Source organism: Macrotis lagotis, chromosome X (assembly GCF_037893015.1).
Source record: "Macrotis lagotis isolate mMagLag1 chromosome X, bilby.v1.9.chrom.fasta, whole genome shotgun sequence".
Classification (NCBI taxonomy): Eukaryota; Metazoa; Chordata; class Mammalia; order Peramelemorphia; family Peramelidae; genus Macrotis; species Macrotis lagotis.
In genome coordinates, this window is record NC_133666.1 from 624,156,599 (window position 1) to 624,167,238 (window position 10,640).

At 44.2% G+C, this 10,640-nt stretch overlaps 1 protein-coding gene across 5 annotated transcripts in view; it reads left to right on the forward strand.

Moving 5' to 3' along the window:
• Positions 1–1,921: 1,921 nt before the first annotated feature.
• The window catches only part of LOC141500233 (uncharacterized), a 58,340-nt gene continuing 49,621 nt past the window's right edge, over positions 1,922–10,640 (forward strand). Inside the window, exons 1-2 of one of the 5 annotated variants that reach the window (XM_074203249.1) lie at positions 3,380–8,836; positions 10,506–10,634. Coding sequence is in view for 1 of the 5 variants with exons in the window: in XM_074203246.1 (XP_074059347.1) it covers positions 8,804–8,836 (33 nt within the window). In the remaining 4 variants the exon portion in view is untranslated. Of the gene's footprint in view, positions 2,033–2,541; positions 10,635–10,640 lie in introns of those variants that run through there. The other 4 variants (XM_074203250.1, XM_074203251.1, XM_074203246.1 and 1 more) reach the window with 4 other exon arrangements.

The window sequence follows — 10,640 nt, forward strand, 5'->3', positions numbered from 1 at the left end:
AAGAGAGAGAAATCACATTCTTAAGGAAGAAACAAAAAGTATAAGAGATAACAAGATCAGACAATAAGATATGTTTTTTTCTAAAGGGAATAGTCCTTGAACTTTGTCCAATCTCCACGGTTCTTTTATCTGGATACAGATGGTATTCTCCATTGCAGACAGCTCAAAATTGTCCCTGACTGTTGCAGATTTCATGTCTATTAAATGGGCAAACTTGCCCACTGTATTGAGCTGGCCTTAGACTCAGACCATAATTCATCTTAACATCTCATCCAGCTATTCATCCATGTTATCTCCACTGTCTTACCTGCTGGGTCAACCAGTCATTCAATAAATATTTATTAAGCACTTATAATACTTACTAGCTGTGTAACCTTGAACAAGTCACTTGACCCTTGCATCCAGGGCCATCTCCAGTCATCTTGATTTCTATCCTGCCACTGGACCCTGATAGGTCCAGAGGAGAAAGTGAGTCTGTGGTGACTTAGCACAGCGCCCCGTCCCCCACTCAAATCCAACTCACTTGCTTGTTCTGATATCACCTCCCTGATGTCATGGTCTTCCAGAAGGAGGGACAAATATCTTCATCATCATTATATGACAGGTAATAGACTAAATTCTAAATTAAAGCAGAGGAAAAAGCCCCTGCTTTCAAGGAGTTTCTGATCTAATAGAGACATACAAGATAGGTATATGCAAGGTAATGCCCAAATATTTAAGCTCCTTAAGAACAGAGGCTTTCATTTCTTTATATCCCTAACTCAGGGCCTGTCACAACTGATTAATCAAGCTTATTAAATGCCTGTGGACTGATTAATTAAAATGTATCCTTCTAGAAGCCTTCTGGTTCATTTCCTCTTCTGACCTTACAAACCATCCTAAAACATCTCCTTCAAGAAACATTCTGGTTCTCTTCTTCTGATACTATAAACCTCTTAATCAACTCCACTGGCTCACATCACCTTCAGGATCAAAAATGAAATCTTTTGTTTGGCTTTCAGTGCCCTTCTTGACCTATCTCTTCCTACCTTTCCAGTTACATTTTGTGGCATCTCACCCTGCTCTCCTTTCGGGGACACTGGCCAAGCTGCTCCTAAAGACTCTTCCCTGGCTCTCCTCCAAGCCTGAATATGCTTCCTCCCTCATCTTGCTACTTGGCTGCCCTGGCTATGAAATCTTGCCCAGTCTTTAATCTTGGTGCTTTCCCTTTCAAATACCCGGCCCCCCAACCCCACCCCAGTATTCGGTTTACAGAAGTTTGCATGTTCTCTCCCGCCTTGCCCCCCCCCCCCCCGCCCCGCATTGTAAGCTTAAGGAAGTGGGTTTTTTTTGTATCCCCAGTGCTGGCATAGTAAGGATATGCTTAATAAACGTTAGTTGGCAAACATAATTCACTTGTGCATCTCTCTCCCAAGCACCTATCATTCTGGGTTTGACCCCAGTCTAAGCTGATCATCTACGAGCCCTGGCCAAGCCCGATCTTGGCCCATCTGGTGCTCAGCATGAGCTCTGCATACACCAGTCACTAAATGAATGTTTCTTGGATGAATGAGCTGGTATTGCGGAAGCCCGACCTGGGGGTGGCCTCGCTCCTGGCCTCCGGACCGTAGCGAATCTGGGGGCTCTGGATGTGCCCCCTTTTAGGGGCGGCTCCAGGTCCTCCTCGTCACACAAGGTGTCGCTATGACCCCCTCCAGAGAAGCACCCCCACTTCTCCCCCCACCCCGAGCCACGTGTCTTAGCCAGGGCCGCCCCCCGCGCTCTGCGCAGGCCCGGCCAGGGACGGGCGGACGGACCACCGAGACTCGGAGTCCTCCCCACAGCCTATTGCGGCCCCGGGCGCATTCCGACCTAGGATTGGGCAGCTCCCCCAAGAGGGGCGGGAATCTGGGGCGACACTTCCGGTCGGGGAGATCGGGCTCTCCGTGGGGGCGGTTCGGGGTTCAGTGGGGCCGGTCTGTGTCCACCGCCCCGGTCCCCGGCGCGGCCCCGGAGCGGAGGGTGAGTCCCGGCCGGCCCCAGACGTGGAGGGGTAAGGGGGAGAGTCGGGGAGGGCCCGGGGTCCCCCCCCATTGCCTGCGCCGCCCCTCCGGTCCCCCTTTCTCCTTCGCCTCCCTCTGGTGTCCCCGCGGCTCCCGGTCTTCCACTCTCCCCTCCCCGGAGACCCCCTTCTCCTCTGCCGGCCCCTCCCCTCCCCGGGGTTCCCCCGCCTGCCCTCTCACCAGGGTACCCCCTTCTCGCTTCCGCCGGCCCCCTCCGCTGTCCACGGTCCCTGCTTCTCACCCCACACGTCCCCTCCCCTGCCCACTCCCCCCCGTGTCTTCTCCGACACTCCTTTTGCCCCCCTCGGCCCGGTCCTCTGTTCTGTCTCCTGCCTCCCGTCGGCCCCCTGCCTTGCCTGCAGCCCCCGATTTTCGCTCCTGCCAGTCTCCTCCCTTGCCCAGAGAGATTCTCACCCTTTAGCCCGTGCGGGCTCTTCCCTTCTCGCTCCCGTGGGCCCCCTTCCCTACCGCGGTCTCTCCCCGGTCCCACTGTCTCCTCCCCTGCCCAGGGACCCCCCTCTCTTTCGTCCTTCGAATCTCCTCTCCTGTTTGGGGAGAGTGGTCTTCCTTTTCGCCCCACCAGCCCCTCCCTTCCCTACCCGGAGGGCACCTCCCCTCGCTTCGACCCACAGCCCTGTTTCCTTCCCTGCTAACGATCCCCCCTTCTCATTCTCTGTAGCCCCCTCCCGGCTCCCTCTTTGCTTAGACTCCTCCCTTCTGGCCCCCACTGACTCTCTTCCCTGCTCACCTCTCCCTCTTAGCTCCCTCCTGCCCCTCTCCCCCCTTTACCTGCCCAAAGTCTCCTCCAGCTTCTGCCCACCGACCTCCTTCCCCTACTCGGGATCCTGCCCTCTAGGCCTCTCCTCAGCCGGGCTCCCTCCTCTTATTCGCAACAGTTCATTCCCGTGCAGGGCCCCCCTCCAATCTCTCATCCCCCCTTTTTTCTCCCTCCGATGCCGGCAAGTTCCCTCCCTTCACTCCCCTTCCCCCCTTTACCTCCCCTTTCATAAATATCTTACCCTCCTAACTTCAGCTCCCCTTCACACACCTCCCCTCTCCTGCAGTGATCTCCACTCTTGGCTTTGCCAGATATCCCCTCTCTTCCCCACCCCCTTCATCAATCTTTTTTTACAGAATTCCCTTTCGGTGCCTTTTCTGCCCCCTTGTCTAGGTAGTCCTCTTCTCTCACTTCTCTAGCCCCTGCCCCCACAGGGTCCCCTTTTCTCTCCCTCTTTGCCCTGCTCCTCCATAGATTCCCCCCCCTTTCCCCTCCAGGTACCCTTCTCTGAGGCACGCTGGTTTCCTTAATTGTCCCCTTCTCTACTCCTTCCTTCCTCAATTCCACTCCAATTCTCCTTCATTGCACCAAGCATCCTCTCTCCCTAAACCCCAGAGCTCCACATTCTTCCCTTTTCATTTGCCAGAGCAGGCATTCCCTCTGTCTGAGATCTGTCAGTTCCCTCCCCTGCCTCAGGCCCTCTCCTCTCACTGTTAGCAACCCTTTCTTTCCCTGCCCTAAACTGGGCCTCCTCCTTTCCAGTCCCCTTCTTTTTCCTGTGCCTCTGCTAGCCCCCTCCACTTTTCAGTTTTCTCCCTCCACCTCTGCCAGCCCTCTTCTCTGCAGGGGATCCTCTCTCTCCTACATTCCTTCTTTTCCCAGCTTCCATAGATTTTCCTTTCTCTACCAATTCTGTCTCCTTCCCCCCTTTTCCTCTTTTCGACTTTACCTAACCCTCTTCTCTTACCTCCCCTCTCCTTCCATGAAGTTTCATTCCTCCCTTCTATCATTCTTTCATTTCTCCATCCCCCTAAGAGTTTATACAAGACAGAATCTTTAGAAAGGTGGGTTGGACTTGAAGGTTTCAGGTGTTTGGGGCACTGCTTAAAGGAGTTCTAGGACAAGGTAGACACACTCACGTATGGATGGTTAGAGGACTGACAGACACATGGATATGTATGTGGTTGTGAGGAGATAGACACTTTTGGGCAGACCCAAGTACATTCGCATAGAAAGATATACATTTGTGCATGTCACACAAGACACTACCTGTCCAATCATAGCTGCACACTTTACATAAACAGGTGCTCCATTCCATAGATCACTTTCCTGAGTGTCTTAGCTGTTAGCACTCATTTGAGAACACCCAGAGGTCCTTTAAAACTTTAGGGCCAAAACTTTGTGGTAGTGCTGATCAGGTCTGCCTTGTATTTGGTGTGTGAGAGTTAGTCTCTATTGACTGACCTGTGGTTTAACAAGTGTTACTTTTAGACACACAGGGATATTACTAGATATTTGGATCTGTTTCCTCATGTAAAATGAAGGATTTCTGCCAAATGATCTTCCAGTTCCAGCTCTTCATTTTGCTTGCTGTGTATGCAGGGAGGGAGGACCCTGTGCTAGATGCTTGACCAGAAGGAGGAATCCAGACGTTGTTTCTGCCCTCTTGGTGGCAGAATCCTATGATTTAGTTTCCTTCTCCCAGTCTTGATCTTCAGGTGCCTTTATCTGTGAGAAATATGATTGTACATATATGAGAACTATTCAAGCTTCATGTGAAATGATGGTGAAACAAGTAATTAGCCAGAACTAAAAATACAAGTTTTTCCATTAATGATAATATCTTTTGTTTGTAAACTGCTTTATGTACCTTTGCATCCATTTTCTATTGAGCTTTTTTTTTTAGGTTTTTGCAAGGCAAATGGGGTTAAGTGATTTGGCCAAGGCCACACAGCTAGGTAATTATTAAGTGTCAGGCTGGATTTGAACTCAGGTGTTCCTGACTCCAGGACCGGTGCTCTATCCACTGAACCACTCAGCCGCCCCTCTATTGAGCTTTACAACAGATCTTTGAGGGAAGGAATGATTTGCCTAATTTAATAGATAAAGAAACTGAGGCTTAGAGAAAGTGGCAGTCAGAAATAGAGCTCAGGTTTCCTGATGCTTGGTGACTCTTTCCACTTCCTTCTGTTGTCTCTATGGAAGGATTATTATAATAGCTTGAGTCCATCAAGTTTAGACTAAGGAGAGAGAATTACAATTAAATTCTCCCTTGAGCTCTATGTCAATTTTTTTAGTTTTTTTGCAAGGCAGTGGGGTTAAGTGGCTTGCCCAAGGCCACACAGCTAGATAATTATTAAATGTCTGAGGCCACATTTGAACTCAGGTACTGCTGACTCCAGGGCTCATGCTCTATCCACTGTGCCACCTAGCCACCCTCTATGTCAATTTTTAAAGACCATTTCTTATCCCTCAGAACTTGAGGGTGCTACTTTTGTTAGCGATTCTGCAAAGGGTTGCAAAATTCTTTATCAGCTTAGATGCAGCCAATTAAATCTGAATTTAAAGGCAAACTTTAATTAATGATGAATTAAACTCATATTTCTGTTTTACATGTCATTTGTGTCTATGCATTTTATATTTTATGTGTGCTAGGTCTCCACATGTCATATTCCCATTGATGCTATTTCCATTCTCTGAAGAATTCAGGTAATCCATATAAAATACCCAGTGAGGTGACAGATGTTCTCTCTCAATTTCAAAATAGATTTTAAAAAGGGCTATTCTTGTTCCAAGGAATTTAGAAAACACATGAACTTTCTTCTCTCTGGGTCCCATAAAGTTGCTCTGAAAAGAATGCAGAACCACTTTTTCCTGTCATGCTAAACAAGTCTGCAGGAAGTTCACTTTTCTTTGGTGACTTTTTTTTTCTTTGGCAATTTTAATCCTTGATTTACAACATAAAGTTGAAAAGATATCAAGGTATGAATTGAATGAGTTGACATCAAAGCTACCTCCCAAGTAGATGAATTGCCCTGATTGCCCAAAACCAAAGTGGGAGCTAAAAACCCATTCTGCAGATGTTGACTGAGTTTTCTCTGTGTCCAGAATGTTCTAGGGCTTTATGGGAGGGGAAAAATGTAGGCCCTTCTTTCTGGGAACTTGAGTGGAAGAATGGATTAGAAGGCCAGGTGTACTTTTCATGGCTCCATGGTGAGCAGGTGCTTCTTTTATTGTCCTGTGGCTTGACTGAAGTCCTCCCCAGAACCAATCAAGTGTCCTGGAGGTTATTAAACACTGGGTTTAAGCACAGTTCTGCAGCTGTTCTATTTACTGTCTCCCCCCCCCCCCTTTTTGATTATATATTTTATGTGTGATTCCTTTTTTGCCACTTCTCACAAGGATATCGCCCTTGGCATTAAGCTACAGCCCACCCAGTGTTCACCCTTGTCCTTAAGGTCACCCACAATTTTTATTCCTCAGAGACTGTTATTCCATAGTGTGCAGCATTATTTGTCATTGAAAGATTTTTGTTTGTTTGTTTTTGTTTTTTAGGTTTTTGCAAGGCAAATGGGGTTAAGTGGCTTGCCCAAGGCCACACAGCTAGGTAATTATTAAGTGTCTGAGACCGGATTTGAACCCAGGTATTCCTGATTCCAAGGCTAGTGCTTTATCCACTGCGCCACCTAGCTGCCCCCTCATTGAAAGATTTTAAGCTATCTCTGGGACTTCACTGACTCCCCAGTAACAAAAATTCCAGTGGCAGAAAGCTGCTCTGCAGTTGCCTGGAGGCCTTGAGAGGCTAATGAACATACCCAGGGTCATTCAGGATTCATCAGAAGCATACCTTGAACTCAGGTCATTTTGACTCTCTTTGGTCACTATGCGTCTTCAAAAGAATGGGGTTTTTTTTTTGGTTTTTTTGCAGGGCAATGGGGTTAAGTGGCTTGTCCAAGGCCACACAGCTAGGTAATTATTAAGTGGCTGAGGCCGGATTTGAACTCAGGTACTCCCGATTCCAGGGCCGGTGCTCTATCCACTGTACCACCTAGCCACCCCAAAAAGAATACTTTTAAATGAGAGTTTGTGCCACAAAATATCTTGAGATCATCGAGGACTATTCAGTCTCCTAAGCTTATTGTACATCTGAAATACCTGCCCTAGATATATGCCCTACCAGCCTGCTCATTCATTTGCATAACATAATTTGATCAATATAGATTTTTTCATCCATTTAGTTTCTCCTATTTAGATTGTTTATCTGATCTTTTCTCAGCTGCTATGGATCTCAGTGAGGAGACCCTTTCAAGGTAATTAGGGCAATGTCATCTGCAAACAGAGGCATTTGGAAGACCTTACTATGTATAAATTTCCCATTCTAATTGAATCATAGCTTAGAATGTACTCCATAACAAAAGTGAACACCAGAGAATTAATGTATCCTATTTGTTGCCTCACTTGATAATGCTACTCAGAAGACATTTGAATAATTTAAGTAAGTTACCTCTTATTGCATCTAACAAGTAATCATAATTTTTTAAATTTAAACTTTTTTCCCAATTACATGTAAAGATAGATAGTTTTCAACATTCACTTTTTGAAAGATTTTGACTTCCACATTTTTCTCCTATAGGTTTTACATGTACTAGACAATCATGTTAAATAAATTTCTTTATGGGTCATGTTGTGAAAGAAAAATCAGAACATAAAGAAAAAAATTTAGAAAGAAAAAACACAAATTTTAAAAAGTGAAAATAGTATGGTTTGGTCTGCATTCAGGTTCTATAATTCTTTCACTAGGTGTGGATAGCATTTGCCATCTCAAGTCTTTTAAAATTGTCTTTGATCACTGTATTGCTGAGAAGAACCAAGAGTATCATAGATGATCATTATATAATCATCACAGATGATCTTCTGGTTCTGCTAACTTCGCTCAGCACCAGTTCTTGTAAGTTCAGGTTTTTCTAAAATCCACCTGTTCATGATTTATTACAGAACAGTAGTATTTCATCATATTCATATACCACAATTTATTCAGCCATTCTCCAATTGATAGGCTTCCCCTCAATTTCCAATTATTTGCCACAACAAAAAGAGCTGCTGTAAATATTTTTATACGTGTGAATTCTTTCCCCTTTTTTATAATCTCTTTGAATACAGACCTAGTAGTGATGTTGCTGAATCAAAGGCTATGCATAGTTCCAATTTACTCTCCAGAATGGTTGGATCAGATCACAACTCCACCAACGATGTATTAGTGTCCCAGTTTTTGTACATCCACCCCCCCCAACATTTATCATTTTTTTCATTTTTCTTTTTTGCCATGTTTGCCAATCTCATAGGTGTGAGGTGGTACCTCAGAGTTGTTTTAATGTGCATTTCTCTAATCAGTGATGTATTTATATAATTTTAACACATTTGTGGAAGGTACTTTGTTATAATCAGACAATAAACATGGATCCCAAAGTACATGCAGAATGCTCAGGGAGCTGACACTGAGCAGAGGTGAGCCAAGGGGAACCTTCCTGTAGCAACCAAGCCTTGAAAAGTGACAGGGAGTAGAGTTGCTGTTATGAAACTGTTATGAAAGAAAGAATAAAGCTTGAAAGGTAGAGAAAAGATTAGCTTGTCTCAAGTCTTTCAGAGAGGACATATAAACCCTTTTTTATCTTTGTGATTTTTAAGATATACTTGAGGGTCAGATCAGAATTTGCTGGAAAAGATAGACTTGAATAGGGTACAGTTAACAGCAACTAACAACCTTCAAGGATACATGCTGTGCTCATAGTGATGATGAGGATAGGAATGAAAGGGAGGGGGAAGGGCCAAGGGCCATTCTTTTGAAAACTGGGGAATCCCAGAGTGACAGAGGGGGAATCACAAGCCAGGACCGGTCTTCCACATATGCCTTTCTCTTTTCCCAGCTCTGGCCACTCACCAGGTTCCTCCCTGACTCCCTGAGGGGAACCCAGGAGACTAGGCAATGGCAGCAGAGCTTCTGCCACTCAGGCCCCAGGTGAGCTATTCTTCCCGAGACCCCATCTCCAGAACTTCTTCATTCTTTTTTTTTTTAATCTACCCCTTTCTGCTACTATGTGAAAAAGGGGGTCATTAGAAAATCTTAAGGGCAGTTAGATGGCATAGTAGATAGAGTACTGGTCTTGGAGTCAAGAAAATGTATTTGAATACTGCCTTATTTATTAGCTGTGTGACCATGGGAAAGTCATTTAATCACTGTCTGCCTCAGTTTCCTCAAATGTAAAATGGAGATAATAGTAATAGCACTTCTCTCTTAGGGCTCTTATCAGGGTCAAATGACTTAATATTTGAAAAAGCTCTTTGCAAATCTTAAAAACCCTATGTAAGCACTAGCTGTTATTATATTATTATTACTATTACTCTCCCTGCTTTAAAGTTTATGGTATATTTTATCACAACTATTTTGTGAACTAATGGTGAGCAAAATGAAGCACACAGAGGTAGATTGACTTGCCCTAGCAACGTGGTTTGCAAGTAGCTAGAATTTGAATCTAGTTCTCCTGATTCTGATGAAGAGAACTGGAAAGGCCCATAACTTTTCCATTACAATCACTAAATAAGAAGATACATTCGGCGAACTAAGAACCAACCAATGACTTCCTGATTATCCTAGAGTTCAACATTAATTTTGTCCAACTTACCTAACTATCCCAAACCCATATTGAGAGGTAAATGCAGAGAAAGTGTTCTGGGAAGAAAGATACAATGCCTTTTGGACCACTGTAGTTCATGTCATAGGGAATTGTTAACTGGCTAGGATAGGATTAATTTTTTAAGTGTCCTTGCCTGAAATGAATAATATTCCTTAAGAAATCTTTTGATTTCATTATTTCTTTATGCTTCTTGTTCTGTATAAATAAATGTACTAGGAAAAGCACATTAATGGTGTAGAGTTAATTCCTAATCATCCTTTAAAGTCCAACTGGAAATGTCATCTTTTCTAGGAAACCTTCCTTGGTTCCCCCTAGTTATAGTAATTTTTCCCTACAAACTATGTAGTATTTACCAGACTAGCTGGTAAGCCAATAAAAGGGCAAGGCCACATATGATCTAAACTTTGTATCTCAGTTCCTAGCACATAGGTGCTTAATAAATATTTATTGTATTAATTGTATGAATCAATGAATGAAATGTGAAAAATTGTGAAGGAAGTTGGAGACCAGAGAACAAATACCAGATATGGTATTAATAGAAACCATTTTGTAGGTTTAGCACCATACTTATCCATAGGACAAAATATTGAGCTTCATTAGCTCCAGTTCCTAAAAATAAAGCCTGGACCATAGGTTTCCTAAGCAGGTCAATAAACAAGCAATAGGAACATGATGAGCTAGACATCCTAGGATAAGGAGTCTGTCTGGCCTCTTGGTATTACTCAGACTTAACTTAATGAGACCCCTAGCTAGGATATGAAAGGTATATCTCATTCAAATGGAATAGGACAAGTAAAAAGGAGGGTAAGGCAACATTATGTATTAAAATACCCTCATTCAAGGAAATTTGACCATTAAGCCTACTCTACTAGGCATTGGGGAACATAAAAAAAGGAGACAGAAACAAGAATAAGGCAACATAGAAGAGAATGTTTATATAAAGATACAGGGAAACAGAAATAGGAATCAAATTTTTTTCTGATTGTATTTCAGATCACCTGGACAAAAGAGGAAATAGATGAGTTCAGGAAATATCATGAACAGTGTAGGTGCATGGCATAATAAAGGTGGGGGTACTTCAATGATCAGGACATCTGATGGAGCTCTCTGTGGAAAGAACAGGTCATA